This window comes from Candida dubliniensis, chromosome 6 (genome assembly GCF_000026945.1).
Source record: "Candida dubliniensis CD36 chromosome 6, complete sequence".
Lineage (NCBI taxonomy): Eukaryota > Fungi > Ascomycota > Pichiomycetes > Serinales > Debaryomycetaceae > Candida > Candida dubliniensis.
In genome coordinates, this window is record NC_012865.1 from 507,566 (window position 1) to 527,020 (window position 19,455).

At 28.9% G+C, this 19,455-nt stretch overlaps 9 protein-coding genes across 9 annotated transcripts; 6 read left to right on the forward strand and 3 right to left on the reverse strand. All coding sequences in view use genetic code 12, as the record gives it.

Annotated features, from left to right (window-relative positions):
- Window positions 1–102: 102 nt before the first annotated feature.
- Window positions 103–1,539, reverse strand: CD36_62580 (mitochondrial ribosomal protein, small subunit, putative; the record flags this gene model as incomplete). The annotated part of the gene is made up of 1 exon (XM_002420966.1): window positions 103–1,539. The coding sequence occupies one exon, from the start codon at window positions 1,537–1,539 to the stop codon at window positions 103–105; it is 1,437 nt and encodes a 478-aa protein (XP_002421011.1).
- Window positions 1,540–1,854: 315 nt separating this feature from the next.
- CD36_62600 (ATP-dependent RNA helicase, mitochondrial precursor, putative) lies at window positions 1,855–3,540 on the forward strand (the record flags this gene model as incomplete). The annotated part of the gene is made up of 1 exon (XM_002420967.1): window positions 1,855–3,540. One exon carries the CDS (start codon window positions 1,855–1,857, stop codon window positions 3,538–3,540), a length of 1,686 nt encoding a protein of 561 aa, XP_002421012.1.
- Window positions 3,541–5,085: 1,545 nt separating this feature from the next.
- On the forward strand, window positions 5,086–6,498 carry CD36_62620 (NADH diphosphatase (pyrophosphatase), putative; the record flags this gene model as incomplete). Its single annotated transcript, XM_002420968.1, has 1 exon — window positions 5,086–6,498. The coding sequence occupies one exon, from the start codon at window positions 5,086–5,088 to the stop codon at window positions 6,496–6,498; it is 1,413 nt and encodes a 470-aa protein (XP_002421013.1).
- Window positions 6,499–7,425: 927 nt separating this feature from the next.
- On the forward strand, window positions 7,426–8,643 carry CD36_62630 (glycerophosphodiester phosphodiesterase, putative; the record flags this gene model as incomplete). Its single annotated transcript, XM_002420969.1, has 1 exon — window positions 7,426–8,643. The coding sequence occupies one exon, from the start codon at window positions 7,426–7,428 to the stop codon at window positions 8,641–8,643; it is 1,218 nt and encodes a 405-aa protein (XP_002421014.1).
- A 591-nt stretch (window positions 8,644–9,234) lies between these two features.
- CD36_62640 (chromatin remodelling complex subunit, putative) lies at window positions 9,235–12,990 on the forward strand (the record flags this gene model as incomplete). Its single annotated transcript, XM_002420970.1, has 1 exon — window positions 9,235–12,990. The coding sequence occupies one exon, from the start codon at window positions 9,235–9,237 to the stop codon at window positions 12,988–12,990; it is 3,756 nt and encodes a 1,251-aa protein (XP_002421015.1).
- A 61-nt stretch (window positions 12,991–13,051) lies between these two features.
- Window positions 13,052–13,849, reverse strand: CD36_62670 (pre-mRNA-processing protein, putative; the record flags this gene model as incomplete). Its single annotated transcript, XM_002420971.1, has 1 exon — window positions 13,052–13,849. The coding sequence occupies one exon, from the start codon at window positions 13,847–13,849 to the stop codon at window positions 13,052–13,054; it is 798 nt and encodes a 265-aa protein (XP_002421016.1).
- Window positions 13,850–14,546: 697 nt separating this feature from the next.
- On the forward strand, window positions 14,547–15,350 carry CD36_62680 (N-acetyltransferase, putative; the record flags this gene model as incomplete). The annotated part of the gene is made up of 1 exon (XM_002420972.1): window positions 14,547–15,350. The coding sequence occupies one exon, from the start codon at window positions 14,547–14,549 to the stop codon at window positions 15,348–15,350; it is 804 nt and encodes a 267-aa protein (XP_002421017.1).
- A 139-nt stretch (window positions 15,351–15,489) lies between these two features.
- On the reverse strand, window positions 15,490–16,470 carry CD36_62690 (ubiquinol cytochrome-c reductase complex assembly protein, putative; the record flags this gene model as incomplete). Its single annotated transcript, XM_002420973.1, has 1 exon — window positions 15,490–16,470. One exon carries the CDS (start codon window positions 16,468–16,470, stop codon window positions 15,490–15,492), a length of 981 nt encoding a protein of 326 aa, XP_002421018.1.
- Window positions 16,471–16,525: 55 nt separating this feature from the next.
- CD36_62700 (signal recognition particle subunit, putative) lies at window positions 16,526–18,676 on the forward strand (the record flags this gene model as incomplete). Its single annotated transcript, XM_002420974.1, has 1 exon — window positions 16,526–18,676. The coding sequence occupies one exon, from the start codon at window positions 16,526–16,528 to the stop codon at window positions 18,674–18,676; it is 2,151 nt and encodes a 716-aa protein (XP_002421019.1).
- Between the last annotated feature and the right edge of the window lie 779 nt (window positions 18,677–19,455).

A 19,455-nucleotide genomic window follows, 5' to 3' on the forward strand; every position in this document is an offset into this window, starting at 1 on the left:
AAAGGTTTATTAAATTCTCTATTTACAAAACATGAAACCTCGCCCCCTCCCCCTCCCCCCACTAAATTGGGCCATGGTTTAATAACTTAATAACTTAATAACTTAATAACTTAAAACTGCTTGTTTAATCATTCCATATGGATTACCTTGATTATTAACATACAGTGCTTGTACCAATTTTTCAAATTGTTCATCAATATTTATTTCATTAGAATTTGAAACTTTTTCATAATCTTTTTTATGGAAATCTTCACGAACAATTAATACTCCTTGATCTTTCCAAAATTGCATTAATGATCTAACTTCTTCCTTTGTAAATGGATCAATTTTAAAAGGTTTAATTCCACCATTTGAAGTTAATGAATTAGCAAGATTAAAATCAAATATTGGCATTTTCAAAAATGGATTATATTCTTCATTTGGATAAATCCCAACTTTAACTGTTTGTCTATTCAAAGCAAAATCATTTGATTTACCTAATAATACTCCACCTTTAACAAAATTTATTTCTCCACTAGCACATTTCAATAAAAATTGACCAATTTCAAATTCATTAACATGAATTGGAGTAAAATCTGGATGTTTATATTTAGTCCAAGGATAATCTGCCAAAGCATTGAAATCATCTATTGATACAATAATAGGGACATTTTGAGAATGATCAATTAATTGTTCAATGAAAAATTGGAAAGCATATGTAGGATGAACTTTACCCATATCACGATTTTGTGATAAGAAATCATATAAAGTGGCAATATTAGCTTTTAATAAAATTTCCAGTTTATCTTTAGTAAATTTAATATCTTTAGTTAATTTCAATTTTTTGAAAATATTAGCATTAGCTGATAAAATTTTATGAATCCATCTTTTCGTCAACATTGGTTGTTGATAAACTCCTAATTTAGAATTTTTAATATAATCAGATGTTCCATTACCAATAATTTCACCTGAATTCAAATATAATACAATTGCCTCATTATTAAATTTTTCTTGACCAAGTGAAATGGCTTGATTTATTAATGTCGATTTACCACTTCCCTTTATACCATCAATATAAATTCTATTGGATTTAGATTCTCCATCTAATTTCTCAACAAATTCTTTATTGATTCTAATAGTATTTGAAGTGATTAATGATATTGGATTTTGAAACATTTCATGATGTTGATATTTTTTGAATGCATCTAATGCAATCAATTTTTTTTCAATTGATTTTTCATAACTTGTCACAGTACCAACTTTTAATTCTTCCTTATTAGATAATGTTTCAACAATTAAAGTGGGAGCAGTTTGTTCAAGATTCAAATTTCTAACAGCATCTCTAAATGGTAAATGAGTTAATCCAGTAGATTTTTTCTGTTTTTGTTTATTTGGATCAATTCTTTTTCTTAACACTTGTTTCTTCTTACCTTCTTTTTGTCTAACAACTGCAAAAGATATAGATGAAGTTGTGAATGTTCTAGCAATATTAGTTGTCTTCCCAAGCAAAGAAGAAGTAATAGGAATTCTTCCTCTAAGTATATTGGTTGCCCTTAACATTTGGATAATACAAGATGGTGAACTGATGGTAATGGGATAAGAAATATATATATATTTTTGTTAGGGTTGTAAGATTTTGAAACAATTGAGAACACACAGACAAAGAAATTTTCCACCAATAATACACGACCCAAATTGAAAAAAAATAAAAAAAATTTTTTTCTCTTCAACAACAACTATTGTTAGTTAGTTAGTTAGTACTATTTAAGATGAGATTTTCAATTGAGAGGAAGAATAGAAAAAAATTTTTTTTTTTTTTTTTTCCCTTTTTTATGATTCTTTTCTTAACTTTGTCTATTTTTATAGACCAAAGTCATGTTCAAATTACTTATACCGAATAAATATAATTATGTGATACGACCATTGACAAGGTTTAAATCTACAAAATCTACAAAATTTACAAAATCGACAAAATCACGACCAACAAAGCTTAGTCCAAATGTGTTTTCTCTGGGGAAATTTTCTCAACTACATAATGAGACCAACACAACTAATATTGAATCAAAAATCACTAGTTTTGATCAATTGAAAATTTTCCCTTCAGTTAGAGAAGCCATGATTAAAGAAATCAAATCTCAATACAATTTAAAAGGTCCACGACATTCTAATATAGAAGAAATTGATATAAAACCAACTCCAGTACAAATTGCTGCCATTCGGAAAATAAATCAAACTAGGAAATTAAAAACATTACCAACAATAAAAAAAAATTTAGAAGATATAGAAGATGATGCTGAACGAATTCAATATGAATTACAATATAGTAATGAAATACAAAAAACTAAAGTTTTCACTGTTGCTGCTGAAACTGGATCTGGTAAGACTTGGTCATATTTAGCTCCATTATTAAGTAAATTAAAACAAGATGATATGGAATTTTGGAAATCTGATGAAGAAAATTATCAAAATATGAAAAAAAAGGGTCAATTTGTGAAATCAATAATACTTTTACCAACAAATGAATTAGTTGAACAAGTTTATGAAATATTACAACGAGTTAATTCATTTGAATTAGAACATAAAAATGTTCCTGATAATTTTACTTCATTTTTGAAATTACCAGAAAATAAAAATTTGAATATATCTATTATGAAATTAGGACAAGGTGAAGCACCAATAGGATTATTTCGTCAATTAGAAACTAAAGGTCCAATTGATATTTTAATAACAACTCCTGGTAAAATTGTGGCCTTTTCTAAATTGATCAATATTAATCGTCCATTTAGAGTTTTCACCAATGTTAAATATTGTGTTTTAGATGAAGCTGATACATTATTTGATGATTCATTTGAAAAAAATACTACTGATGTGATTACTCATTTTCCTAAATTACTTGATTTAATTTTGGTTTCAGCTACTATTCCTAAAGTATTTGAAAAAAAATTATCAAAATTATTTCCTGATCAACGTTCATTAGTAAGAGTTACTACTCCACTGTTACATAAAGTACCACGTAACATTAAAGTAATGACCATTGATGCTGATGTTGCTCCTTATAATGGATCTAAACCAAGATGTTTAGCTCAAGCTCTTTATGCCATATCTAAAGATGGAACTGAACCAGGATATATTAAAAGAATCATTGTTTTCGTTAATGAAAAATCTGAAGTTGATGGAATTGTTGAATCAATGATTACAAAATATAAAGTTCGACCAGAAGATATTGTTGGAGTTTCTGGTTCAGTTAATATTAAAGATCGGAAAGATATGTTACAACCATTTTTACAACCAGCACAATTAATTGAAGATGATGTTTTTGGTAGTAAAGTGAAAATATTGGTTACCACAGATTTATTAGCTCGAGGATTAAATTTCCAAGGAGTGAAAAATGTCATCTTATTAGGATTACCAAGAAATTCAGTTGATTTGGTTCATCGATTAGGTAGAACTGGTAGAATGAATCAAAATGGAAGAGTATTTGTTATTGTTGATAAAAAATCCAAGAAATCTTGGGTTAAAGGATTAGGTAATGCAATTATTCGAGGACTTCGAATTGGTTAATGTTAATGTATGTGTTACTGCTTATGTTAGAGAGAATAATGGATCAAGTAAATCTATTGATGTGATGATTTCAAAGATATTTTTTTTTTTTTCAGACGTTAGACTTCCTAATTAATATTTGAGGATAATGTCTTAGATAGCTGATTAGATTTACTTGAATTAAAAGAAAACTAACTTTTTTTTTAATGGTTGAAGTTTATACTAACAAAATCTGTTTCTTGTTTTTTTAAAGAGATTAGAATGTTTATTCAATTTGATATTCAAACATTTAATAGGTATGTGATCCTTCTTCTTCTGTTCCCTTTTTATTTTTTATTTTTTATTTTGGAAACATGACAATACAAGAAATGATGAAACAAAAAAACAGACTAATTTTAATGAACGCTTGACTTCCGATTTTTCAACCGTGGGGAGAAGTCTACATTTTATCTGATTATTCTTTTATTATTGTCAATGTTTGTTCTTTTCATTGAGAGGGAACTACAAATATTATTAACCAATTACTAACAAAAATAATTTTTGAAATTAGGGATTTTGACATGTAAATATACAAATTATTAATGGATTAATTGAGTTATCATTGATGAACTTGTCATTTTCTCTTTAATTGATCCGATTTCAACTACTTATTGTAAGATATCAAAAAAAAAAAAAAAACTTCCTTTCCAAACCTGGGATTTAACTTTATCTATATACCCATTTACTTACATGGTATATATGACTATACGACCCAGGAAAATTAAATTATTACCATCCGTAGTACACTTTATATTTATAGGATAATTCTATTCCTTTTTTGAATATTGGTTTGGGCTTGGTACAAATTACAAAGAAAGAAAGAAAGAAAGAAAGAAAGATGGATTTTATAATATAATATAGTTTTGTAATGTAATAATACAATAATAATAATAATTAATATTTCATAAACAATTATAACTTTGTAAAAAAAAAAAAGGTTTAAAAGATTATTCAGTTTGTTGATATGGGGGAAGATTCAAACCTGAACAACACTCCCATCTACTGTTGGTTAATAAACATAATGAAATGCTTTCTTATAATGTTTAAAAACTAAAACAATAGATAAAATTTAGTTTTCTTCTCCACATTTCGTCAATACAATTGGAACCCCCTCCCTCCCCCCCCCTCCACGTCCTATTAAGAATATCTTCTCTAAACTAAATTGTTCAAATCACCAATTAATAAAAACCTCGCCGATCTGCATATAACTAATCAATTCGACATTTCATTTGTAGATTTCAAACCCTTATCAATCTCTCTTTAGGCGGGGCGTGCACATGGGTACAAAAAAAAAAAAAGAGAGAGAGAGAGGGAAATCTAATCTTTACTTGCTTAATAATAATAATAATAATAATAATAATAATAATAGTAATAATAATTCACATATGATTTCCAACTCTTCTCTTCTTACTTAAGCCAATCTAAAGACAATTCCTTTTTTTTTTTTTATTTTTTTCAACATACAATTGCAAATTTTTTTTTTTTTGTTTGTTTGTTTGTTTGATTGGTGGTCTTCTTCTTCTTTGTATGATTAGAAGTATAACTAGAGTCATGTCACATTCAATTCATACTGCTATAAAAGATATTCAAAAAGATATGTATTTCGGTACCGAAGTCTTAAATCGAGTATCATTTTTACGTGAAGATTCCGAATTTATTCAATCAAGTTTATTTCATCCTTCCACTAGATTTATATTTTATTATAAACAACAACCTTTAATTCATAAAAATTTCCATAATAAATTATGTGTTTTAACTAATGGATCAAATCAAACTATAGTTGATACTATGGATAATGGGAAATTAGAATATTCTGGGGAAAAAGCCATTATTCAATCAGGTTTAATTGATAATTTACCTCAATGGAAAGAAATTTTGATTAATTGGTATAATGATAATAAAAATCATGATAAAAATTTACGAGCAAAGGGGAAACCGATTTTTTTATTTATGGGATTATTAGATGAATCAGTAGGATTGAATTTACAATCATTAAAATTTGCTGATACTAATGAAGAAACTTATCTTGATCATCAAGGAAGGTATCAAGGTATTGCTTATTATGCCGTTGATTTATCTTCAGCTAAAGAATTGACAGAAATTTTAATTAATTTTGTTAATGATTCAATTAATAAATTACATCATCATAATAACACAAGTAATGATGGAACTCCTGAATCAAATGGATTATTTTTCACTCATTCACGTAAACATTATCTTGGATTTGAACAGAAAGAAGCAAGTTTATATTCTCAAGGAGCAATGTTATTTTCTTGGTTAAATACAAATAAATTTTGTCCTGGTTGTGGTGAACCAACTATCCCCATTAATGCTGGTGGGAAATTATTGTGTACAAATGAAAAGAAACGTTCTGATGTTAATGATGATGATGATGATGACCGTTATGCTTGTCCTGTGAAGAGTGCTCGAGTTTCAAATGCATCGTTCCCTCGTACTGATATGGCAGTTATTTCAGTTATCACTAATGAAGATAGATCGAAAATCTTATTATCATTAAACAAGAGATATGCTATTGCCAGAATGTATACTTGTACAGCTGGGTTTATGGAACCTTCAGAAACAATTGAAGTGGCAACAAGAAGAGAAATTTGGGAAGAGACTGGAGTTACTTGTGATGAAATTAATATAATTATGACTCAACCTTGGCCATTCCCACAAAATCTTATGATTGGATGTATGGGGATAGTTCAATTTAATAATAAGAATGAAATAATTCATTTAGGTCATGATAATGAATTAGAAGATGCTAGATGGTTTGATATTAGTTTTGTTAGAAAATTAGTTTATCCTGATGAAGTGACCGAAGATGAAAAGGATAGTTTTAATCCAGAAGGTATAATTATTCCCATGTCTGAATCAATTGCATTTCTGTTGATTAAATTAGTAGTTGATGAAGCTAAAAATCGTCATAAATTGTAACCAGACAGATAGAGAGGCACAAAGGTTATTTATTCAATTTAGCTGCAAAATAAAAAGTTTTAGAATTGAAATCTGTATTTTGTAAGAAGGATATGGGGGCGAGGGGGGGGGGGGGGGTTTATGGCAAATCTCTAAGTTATTGTAATTTTGACACTACCTCTTTTAATTTTTGTCGTTTACATTTGGTCTCAAAACGTATGTGTGCGTGTGATGTCAAACTATAGAATTTTAAAGGCATTGTTATAATACAATTGTTACACTACCACTACCACCACCACCTGCCTCCTTCCTCCTTCCTCTTCTTTTGAGGGATTTTCTAATTAAAAGACAAGATTAATAATTGTGATCGGTTTAAACGGTACAATTCTATAATAGGAAGAATTGGTCGTTTCTTTTTCAATAATATATACAGTATAGTCTTAGTTCTATTTGATTTGAATTTGGAATATGGATTTGGATTTGTGGTGGCGGCATTGAAGACAGAGATTTTTTGTTTACTGTATATAAACTATTGGCGAAAGAAAAAAAAAAAAGAAACTTTCGGAATTAACAAATGGAAAAAAAAAAAAAAAACAAAGAGAGAAGTTTGTTTTAGTGTAGTAGTTAGTAGGCGATGTGTGATGTATTTAGGTGCATCGGGAGAGAGAGAAAATGTGGTTGCCCACAATTTCCAAATTCCAAATTCCACTTACCAACATCTCCACATACCACAATCCATCAAACCTTATATATATATATATATACTATGACCCCTTTTTCATGGTGTTGTTGTGACTAACTTTTGAAAAAAAAAAAAAGTAGTCCTTAGATTTGATTCTTCCCGTTTTTCCTGGTTGATTACTACTCCACAGTTACAAATTAATTGTGATATTTTACAATTACTACTACTACTTCAAAAATTATTATTATTATTATTATTATTATCCAATGTCAACTTCATCTATAATACCTAAAATAACATATCAACTGTTAAATAGAATGACTTCAACTATATCACCAGTAATTGTTGGTCATAGAGGTTTCAAAAGTAAATATCCAGAAAATACATTTTTAGGATTTGATAAATGTTTTGAAGCTGGCGGCACAGTTATTGAAACTGATTTATGGTTAAGTAAAGATAATGTGATTATCATTAGTCATGATCAATATACAAAAAGAGTTTTCGTTGATTCTGATGGGAATCCTACTAATTATAATGTAACAGAAACTCCATATGATCCAATTTTGAAAAATTTGAAAACTATTGAAGGTGGATATCCTTTAATTACTTTTAAAGAACTTTTATATTGGTTTAAAAAATATATTGATACAACTCAAAGTAATGATCATAAATTACAACTTGATATTAAACGATTTAATCCTACTAAAATTACAAAATTTATTTTACTGGATTTACTTGATGTTCATAATGATATTAGTTGGTGGTATCATAGAATTCAATTTGGAATTTGGGATTTAAATTTTTTAAAATATTTAAATCAAAATGATTATTTCCAAGATAAATTTGGTAAAATTAATAAATTTGGTTATGATCAATTTGATATTTTTAATATTAGTGTTAATTGGAGAGATTCAATTCATTATATCAATTATAATTTTTATCTTGAAGAATCATCACCAGTTGATAGAGTGAAAATCAAATTAACAGGAGTTTCTTTAATTTATATAAGTACTTGGTCAATTGGATTCCTTACTAAATTTGTGCCATTATTACGTATTCAAAATTTAAAATTGTATTCTTGGACAGTTAATAATAAATTACAATATTCATATTTAAATAAAGTTGGTAAATTGGCTAATTTGGTAGAATATGGTGTTATTTCAGATTATCCTGATGTTATGGCTAAATATAAACAAGAAGATGAATCATTAGAAGCAGAATTTGGTGGTGAAATGTCTCCATTAATCAAATCTGAAAGTAAGGATTATTATAGTGAAGATGGTGATTTATCTATTGATTTAACTTTACAACAAAGATTTTATCATTGGATATTTGTTCAATTTAATCTGTTGGTAGGTAAAAGAGTAACCAATGATGAACAACATTTTGCAACCAAAGTTGATGAGAATCAAGTAAGACTGGTAAATATTAATCCATTTTTCCAATGGATGTTTCAAAAATTACAAAAATATGGTGTTTTCTAAAAATAAAAAAAAAAGAAAAAGGAAAGGCTACATAGATATAGAGATAATTAGAATGAAGAAGGTTTTATGTATATGTGTATATGTGTGTGTATTGTAGATATTATTAGCTAAAATGAAATTAAATTGTTGTTGTGAGTTTTACCTTTGTTTTATTTTTTTTTTTTTCTCTCTTGTGTATGTGTGCGTGTGTGTATATGTTACCAAAATTTCATTGACTATATAGATCAGAGTCACGTGACTTGCCAGATGCGCGTAAATTCGGGAAAATTTGCAGACATTTAAATGTATATATATATATATAAGATGTATATGTATAATAATAATATAATATGTGTTTACCCTTCAAACAAACAAGAAGATATATACAAGTTAACTTCTCCCAAAAGAAAAAAAAAACAAAAAAAAAAAAAAAAAAATTTCAACAACAATTCAATTTTTATATAAATTTATATCTTCACTTTTTCTCCAAACGAATTAGAAACATTGATAGAACAATCCAACTTTAATACTTTTTTTTTCTAATTATCGATTCCATCAAACTGAAAAATAAAAACAAAAAACAAAAAACAAAAGATTATTGATTTTTCCTTGATGGTGTTATACAAACGTAAACAAGTCAAAATCATTCCACCAGATGATCTACCTGAAGATTTGACTACTCAAGTTTGGTTTATACCAGAAACTAAAGAATGGTTTCTACTGTACAGTGATTATATCAAAAGAATGGATTATTTGAAAACTAGAAATTTTGTTTGTGAAATTACTGGGAATAGTTGTTTAACCTATTTTGAAGCTTTACAAAGTGAAGAACAAGAAATCACAGAAGTTGAAAAAAATTTCCCTGAAGCATTAAAAGAACATATTTTACGATTTTTACAATTTAATCGAATTTCAAGATTAGATATGTTAGTTGATAATGTTTATCAAGTTTTCAAAAATGATTATTTCCCTGGTGAAACCATTTTTCTTCGTGGCATTGATAATAATAAAGAACATTCAGTAAAACAACGAGGAACAATTAGAGAAAAAGTTCAATATGGACAAGATCAACCTACTAAATATCTTGTGGCAAGATTGAATGATAATCATCAAGCTATTGTTACGGAACAAAATATATCAAGAGATAGAAATCATTTCACTAAATGGTTAATTAAAACATTTATCAAATTAACCATGTCAAGATCATATAAAGTGGGGGCTCCATGGGTTGTCAAAACAAAATATGCAAAACAATATGGAATTCCTACCACTTATCCCGATGATCTAAAACAATTTGCTGATACTACTCCTACAGGAGATATTGTATTCATTCAACCTAAAAAGAAGCGTGGACCTCAACCGAAAATAACTGAAACTCCACCAAAACCACCAAAACCTCCAAAACCTCCAAAACCTGCAAAACCTGCAAAGGAACCTAAAAAACCCAAGAAAATTGCTATTAAAACCGAACGTAAACAAGCAACTCCAGCATCTCAAAAACCTATTGTACCAATTGCACCAACCCCACCTGTTGTGGTGGTTCCTTTTAAAAAGAAATTTCCAACTCATTATATTCCTGATGCCATAATGAAAGAATATGAAGAGGAAGAAGCAAAAGGTACTCCATCATTTGGTTTATCACAATTTCAACCTACGAAAAAAAATATTGTCGAAGATTTAGAATTAAAATTTGATTTACAAAATTCTAAACCACTTCCTAAAATATTGTCATTACCAGAAAATGCCAAATATTGGAATCAACAAATAATTGAAGAAGAAGAACAACAAGAAGAAAGTATGGATGAAATTGAACGGAAACGATTATCTTGTTATGGATTACCTTCTATTCTGGAAGCATTACAATCATGGATATTTCTTAATGTTTATCATAATATATTGAATATTGATACATTTACATTTGATGATTTTGTGTTTGCTATGGGATGGAATGGTGATCAATTTTCTGAAGATGGACGTTGTGAATTATTGGATGAAATTTGGTGTGCTGTTTTGAGTACAATAGTTTCTAATGAATTACCAACCAACAAGGAAGCCAAAGATTATAAAGAAAGAGACGAAATCTATGGGTTGACTATAAGTTTGCCCGAAAAGGACGAAATCAATGAAGACAGTGACGATGAAGATGAAGATGAAGATGAAGATGAAGATGAACATGACAATAACGACAATCAAGATAAAAAGGGAGATAAAATTGAAGAGGATAAACAGCTCAACCAGGATGGAAAGCAAGACAATGATACCAATTCAGAACAAATATCATCAAAACCAAAAGGAGATGATTCAGAAGATCATGGTTCTGAAAGTGAACTGGAAGAAAAACAATTGGATATTGACACTGAACAAAGTGAATCAGAAGAGAATGATAAAGATTCAAATATTGAAAAACCTGTTGTTACTCATAATGCTTATGAATGTATGAATCATAGAGGTACTTCATGGGATGAACGTTTGCGTAAACGTAATTTCAAAGATGGTAATTGGCAATGTATATTATTAGGTGTATTGTCATTAGTGGAACATGTACCTGAATATGAGGCAACTATATATAAGATTTATCATAAATTGGCTCCTAAAGATAAACCAGCAACTGCATTGTCGGTAAGAAATCAATTTTATGATGAACTTGATATTGAATTAAAATTCAAAGCATTAAATATTCTTGTTGATTTGGTAATCAGTAGTCCTTTGGTAAGAAATCATATTGATGATTGTCTTGAAAATCTGACACTGTTAAGAAGAAACAGATTAGATAATTTAAAGGAATACAAAACTGTATTGGAACAAGCCCAAAAAGCCCATCAATACATTACTACCAAAATTGCAACCACAAATGTTTCACAGTTAGATCAATCACCACCATCACCACCACCACCACAACAACAACAACAAATAGAACAACCATCAGAAGTGAAAAAGGGATTGGATCTTAATAATCTTGAATTATCTGAAGCTGAACGTTTGCTTGGTGAACAAGATAGTGAATTTCAAGAACAATGTAATATTAGAAAAGACGCTATTATTAAGTTGAACCAATTGAAGGAAGCTAAACGGGAAATTGAACAGAAATTGACTGAATTAGATTGTCAAAGAGTGAAATTATTAGGGAAAGACCGACTTTATAATAGGTATTGGTGGTTTGAAAATAATGGATTGCCAAATTTACATTCTGGAAGGAATAATGAAGATGATGAAGATGATGAAGAGAATAATGACAATAAGAAGGAAGTAGAAGAGGAAGATGTTGATAGTGATAATGAAACTGATGATGTTCATGATGAAACTTATCTTATGGGGAGATTATGGGTCCAAGGACCTTCCAATAATGATATTTCTATACATTTCAAAACTGATTTGAAAAATGCCCAAGAATTTCTGGAAAAAATTGATAAGATACGACTTGAGAATGATGGACAAGAATTTGACAATGGAAAACTAGATCCAGATAACAACAACAACAACAACAACAATAGCAGCAGCAACAACAGCAGCAGCAGCAATAACAGCAACGCTAATAGTAATAATAATAATAATAATAATAGAGTAAAGAAATTGAATTTTAGTAAACTTCCATCACAACTTATTACAACTGTGCGGGATTCATTTGCGCTTGATGTTAAAGAGAAAGAAATTTTCACTCAAAGTGGAGAAAAATTAATAGATGAAGAAGGATCATTTATACTCCCACTTGCAAAATTATCTAATTTACAACGTAAATGTATTGAAGAATTTCCTGATCCATTAATGACTGGACTGGATTGGAGATATTATGATAAACCTGAAGATATTACTAAATTGATTTCTTGGTTGAATCCATGGGGTAAACGAGAATCACTTCTTCGGAAAGAATTATCACTTGTTAAAGAAGCCATTATATCTAGTATGGAAGCGAGAAGAAAAGCGCTTTGGTTAGATCAAACCCCACCTGAAGAATTAGAAATATCTGACAACATTAAGAAATTAGAAACAAAATTATCTGGAGGTGGTAATGATAATGATAAGGATAATCTTTTTCTGAAAGATACTACTATTGCTGCTGGTGGTGGTGAAGAAGGTGATGATGATGTAGTATTAACTTCTGGTTCTAAACGTACAAGGAGATCTACTGGTTCTAGAAAAAGACAAAAAGTAGTCACTGTTCAAGATGCTTTGGAATTTGGCGAACCAGAGGATATAAATAAAATGATTCAAAATTTAGAAGAAGAATTAGTGGAAAAGAAAGATAATCGAGAAATCAATCGAGTATTAGAATGGGTCAATTCTCGAGCATTAGATTTATTTGAAAAATCGTTATATGAAGGTGGAGATAAACAAAAATCAAATACTAAATCAAAACAAAAGAAGAAATAAAAAAAAAAACAACGTCTGTATTATTATTATTATTATATATATGTATGCTTAAAAATCCTTTTTAATATCGTTTTCTTCTTTTGGAACGACTAGCGATTTCTTTGATTCTTTCATCACGTAATCTTTTTTCTTGTAATTGTTTTTGTTGTCGAATTTCATTCCGTTTTTTAAGATCCTCTCTAGCTTGTAAATCAGCATCAGATAATGCTGTTGATAAATCATTAAATTTGGTAATATTCATTTCTGGTGATACATATTCTCTACCAATCATTCTTTTATCTAATCCAATAGTAAAACCTTGAGAATTTTTCCAATTTGATATTGCTGCTGGTATATTCCAAAATTCTCGATCTTCTTTAGTTAATTTTTTCGTTTTAGGATCTTTAACAAAAGTAATATCTTCAATAATTCTTTCATGTCGATTTTTCCTTAATTTGAATCTAGGTGGAAGCATGGGATCTTCTTGAAATTGTTTGATTTGAATTATTTTCAGTTGATTTTGATTTGAATTTGACTTTGAATTTGAATTTGAATTTAGTGTTTCATATTTGATATAATTAATATCATTGGTTGGTTCATCAGAAGAAGAATGTATGATCGAATCAATCATTTTTTTAGTCTCTAGTATTAGATTCTCATCTAATTCAGGTTTAGGGAAATTATGTACTAAATTAGGATATCGTTTCTTTAAAGGAATGGTGGTATCATATTTCAAAGAAGGTGTTGTTATTTCTTTCTTCGTTGTTGAAACAACTTCCTTTACTGTGGAATCATTTTTTGAGTCTCTAGCAACAGGAAAAAAATGATATGATGGATCGTATGAACTGTTTATCGGTCTTGATAGTAGTGAACTAAACATAATGGTTGTTAGTTTATATTATTCAAAAGAAAACAACAACAAGATGCCATTTTTTATCTTTTTCTTTACGTCTTTCTATTTTCAAGCGAGACCATAGAAGTTCTTTAAATGTCGCAAATATTTTTTATGGAGAGACATTTTTAAACAATACGTTTCGGATCAAACACATAGATTCGCAAATGATTGCCGCTGTCAATGTACTAATACAAGTTACTAAAATGTTCTCATCAAGATAACGTAGTAAAGAGGAGCATCCTTTATCATTCTTTTAGTAGATGCTAGTTTATAGTGTTTGTAGTATCATCACTTTCTGGATGCCTGTGGGGAAGCCAACAAAGATAAAGAAGAAACCTCAGAAAACCTTACTGAAGTATGCGCGGCGCAATTAAAATACAAAAAAGGGAAAAACAGTGATGCGCCCCCTATTGAGAAAAAAAAAATAATCACTTTCTTTTTCGTTTCGTAATCTCCTTATGTATAGGGGTGCTAAGATTTTCTTGATAGTGGGTGGGTGTTTTCTAAAAAACAAAGTCATGCATATATTGCTACCACTTGCCTTGAATTAAATATAAATAGTTAATCAAATTTCTTGTTAACGCTAGCATACCCAAATATTTCGTTTTTCTATAAAGTTTTGTTGTTGTTTACTGATTTGATACTTACTTTAGGTTTTTTGTTTTTTTTTTTTTTTTGCAACATGTCAACTACAACTACTCGTTCAGGAACGAATCCAAAGCCAATTAAACGTAATCCATATTTATCAACCCTTCGTCATTTAACTAATAAAGATGTAACCAAAGCAGCTTATACATTGTTAGAGGCATTTGCTGAAGACAATTTGGCTAAAATGTTGGTTTGTCATATAGAAGATAAAGCTGAACGTCAATTATGTGAACTTACTTTGTATGAAGCTTATATTAGACAGCACATTGCCAAAGGTATTGTCATTGGTCAAGGTGAAACTGAATCTGGGTTTGAAACTGTGTCGATATGGTCACATCCCAAATCGGAAGAAGAAGGGTTGGATTCATATACCAATTTAATGGAAGCCGGATATGGTAAAGTTTGGAATGTTTATGGTGAAGAAGGAAGGAAAAAAGTGTTTTATGGAATGTTACCACTTTTACATGATCTGTGTGAAAGAATTATAAATAATGATTCTCGATTTAAAAATAAAAACGTATATACGTTGGTTTATGTTGGTTCTTCCAAACAAGCTAGAGGTAAAGGCAATTTAAGGAAATTATTTGATTATATGTTTGAAACATATATTGATAATGATGAAAACAGTATCACATATTTGGAAAGTAGTTCTCCAGCAAATATCCCAATCTATAATAGATTTGGTTTCCATGTAGCTGAAGATATAGTTTTAGGAGAAAAATGCGATGATGCGGTTATAGGTAGAGATTATGCTGTGATGAATGTTATGATCAGAGGTAATAAAGGACACGATTGGACAAAAGATGAAAATGCTTTCAATTCTAAAGGGAAATTATAAATAATTAAATAAATAAATAAATATATATATATATATATATAAACTTCATTTCTCATTGTGTTTACTATTCTATTTACATGGAAATACATATCTTTTTTTTTATTTTATCACTTTGGCCACTAAACTTAGCAACAAAATCCTATTCATCCATTGACAAAACACTTTGTTGAGATGGTAATGTCATTTTAGCAAATTCTTCTTTTGTCTTTTGTTTAATAAGTTCTTCTTGTTCAAGGGAAATAGGTTCAACCACTTGATCAGGAGGCACAAACTTAAATTTACCAAACCCAAATGCTCTATCGGTCATTTTGTTCAACACGTACAATTGTGATCTGACATAAACAAGCAAGGCCTCAACATGTCTCATATCAACATTCTCATTGGCATTAAATACATTTCTCCATAAAGCAGAAGCTAAAGTGATATCATCAGTCATTAATCCTTCATCGTAACTCAAAACACAACCTAATAATTGAGTATGGTAATCTTTTAAATAACCTTCTATAGTTCTGTTGGATTTAATACCTAATTCAGTACTCATTCTGTAATCCAAATCATTAAATATTCTATCCACTAATTTTTGTTGATATTCTTTACTATATTTAAATGGTAATGCTCTCATTCTTACAGATAAAATCCAATAATGTAATATAGTTATTTGTACTTGTTGTGAAAAAGATTTGGGTAATCTTAAAGTCTCATAATAAAATTTGGCGGTATCACTCATAGGTTCATTTGGGTAAACTAATGCTTGTCTTTTACATTCCGAAAAATATATACCACCAGCTACTGGACCACTTCTTGATTTATCCATATCGACTCCAAATGTAGAAACGACAAATTGTCCGATTTTTTCTTTCCAACTTGGCAATTCAATTTTTTTATCTTCATCTTCTGATAAAAAGGGGGCTTTAGTTTTCGGTTGACGAGGTTTAATTTTCAAATCTTGTTCAATCACTGGTAATGTAGATTCAGATGCTAACTTTGTTGGTGCTTCAATTGATTCTTGATCTGCTCTGTATTTGTCCAAAAATGAAGGTCTTTGTTGAAATGTTATTTTGCTTGTCTGAGACAAGAGCCTCACTGACGGATATGTCAATTTACTGGTAGTTCTCAACATTTAGTGGAACACAACAAAAGGAAAAAGAGGTTTGGAGTAAGTTAAGTGACTAGTAATGAAGAGTTTATTAAAAACAATATCATGGAAATTTACCTCGTTTTCTTTTTTTTTTTTTTTTTTGTTGTTTCTTCAGTTTCTTGCACGACACACACTCTTCTTTTTTTTTTTTCGTTCATCATACACTCCCACTGTAGTCAGTGATTTTTTTAAGGACAGAAAAAAAAAAAAAAAAAATTTTGTATTTTCAAAGAATCAATTTTCCAACGAGTGTATATCCACTTTATATTTGTTGGTTGATATAATGAGTAATTCTATTGCTGATGCATTCAAGAAATTGAATGTATCTCCAGAAATTTCACCTTCAGAACATGAAAAAATATTTAATGTTTCTTATGAATATTTGTCAAAAGTGAAAAAATTCAATGATTTAAAAGCCTCGAAAAACTGTCTTGTGGCATTAATCAATTTGGATAAATATTATAAAGCCGATCAAATTATCAAAAAACTTCCTAAATCCTTAATTAGTCTGTTACTTCTTGAAGTGGCATATATATACTACAAGATTGGGAAAGTTGAAGACTTGGTCAAATTATACGAAGCTAATGAAAACACTTTACCAAATGGGGCTGATATTGGTTTGAAACATGTCTTAGCACAATCATATTACAAAATTGGTAAGTATGAAAAGGCATTGGAATTGTATAATGAATTGATTAAGAACAACAAATATGATGATGAATTAGATTTAGTTATTAATGAAAAGGCTATAGTTTCACAATTGAATTTCCAAAAAGGTGGGAAAATTGAATCAACCACGACAGGAAATGATAATAATTATGATTTGTTGTTTAATGAAGCATTGATTAAGTTGTCTATATTGAACACGACACAAGCATTGGCATTGTTAGACAAAGCCTCTCAAGTGTGCCACACAGAATTGTCTGGACCAGATTTGGAATCAGAGTTGTTGCCCATTAAATTAACTACAGCATATGTTTATCAATTAACTGGTGAATCAAAGAAAAGTTTGGAAATTTTAGAGAGTATTGATATTGAAAAAATTAATGATCTTTTAATAAAGTTGATTGTGAAAAATAACTTTTATTCACATTCTACAATCACTAATATCAATTTGGTGGATAGAGATTTGAATTATCAACAAAATTTACATAAATTGAATCAAAAATTAACTGTCTTACAATATGAAAGAGTTTTGAAAAATAGTTTAGTTTTGAAATTTGCTAGTGGAACATTAAGCAAATCACAATTAAACAATCAGTTTATCAACAATTTTCAACAAACTTTCCCTGGTGATCTTCTTCCTTTATCATATAAAGTTTTATCAGAGCTTAATATAGATTATAAAGACTTGCAGGATTCTACAAAACTGAAACTGGTAGGTAGAAAACTTGTCAAATATATTTCCACACAACACACAAACAATGATGATTTGAAAATTGTTGCTATTTTGATTTTGGTTTCCGTTAATGCTCAAATTGGATTATTTGATCAGAGTTTACCTATTTTGGAACAATTGACACATGAATCATTGACTACATCCAAGGTATTGCCAGGATTGATTGGAACTTTAATAGCGATTTACGAAAGAACACATAATAACAAAAAATTGACTGATTTATTATTGAAAGTTTTAGAAAAATTATTATACACTCCTCAAGAATTATTTAAGGATATTAATTATTATAATTTTGCCAAAATTGTCGCATTTAAAGCATTAAATCAGGGTCATGATAAAACAGCAACTCAATTATTTGAATATTTGTTTGAAGTCAATCCATCCGATCATTTGATTAATTCAATCTTATCTAATACAAATAATGATTTATTACCACTTGATGAATTGACAAGTAAAAAACCAATAGATGAAATATTATCAGTTGATATTGATACATTAATACCAACAACTAAATCTAAATCTATAAAACCAATTGTTAAAAAATCTTCTAAAATTACTAAAAAGAAACAAAAACCAAAATTTGGACCTAATAAAGTTTTGAAACCTATAGAAGATTTACAATTGGATGAAGAAAGATGGTTACCTTTGAAGTTGAGATCTTATTATAAACCTACCAAAAAGGAAAAGAAGAAAGCTAGTGGTGGTCAACAAGGAGTTGCTGAATCAAGTGCTCGTACTACAACTTCACTGTCTAATAATAAAAAGAAAAAGAAGAAAGGTAAGAAATAGATAGTCATGTTATATATATATATATATACTTGTATTAATTAGATTATTATTGATAAAATAGCAATTTGTATGGTGATGGGAGGTTATAAACACATCTGTAGATGCAAAGAATTGTTACTGTTTTACTGCTTACGTTATCTTGGTATTATTTTAAATTCTCACTTGTGCTATTTTATGATCCTACACCAGAAGTTAGACACTTTGTGAACCATTCATAAAATAAATTCAAGTCTCTCAATCGTCAATGTTAGTCAGTTTTAACTATAATTGTACCCTAAACTGAATCTGGAATAGCACTAGATAAAAACCACAAAAAATTTGATGACAGCAACAAAACAATAGAGATTGGGATCATTATTATGATCGGTTTGAAATACTGCATACGGAAAAATTAACCCGTCAATTGTCTTTCCCTTTGGTTGTTTTTCCGCATCAATCTTTCTTCTTATTTGCTTTTTTGTATCATAAAGATAACATTTATTGGTTGATAATACCTACCAATCAAAAAGGACTGGAAACCATACACCACTGTATATTCAATTACATCTTCTAGCAATAAAATAAATCAAAGTGCAATCATCAAAAAAAAAAAAAAAGAAAGGAAATTACTTAGTCAAGAAGAAAAACGTTTCACTTCTTCTTTATAAATGCTGTATTATAACGTCATCTCTTAAATCCGGTATATAAGCTATCGTTGAGAATAATTTTTCAATTGTTCTGATTTTCTCTTTTTTTTTTTTTTTTTTTTTTTGGAAGACGTTTTGTCCCTGTTATCACCA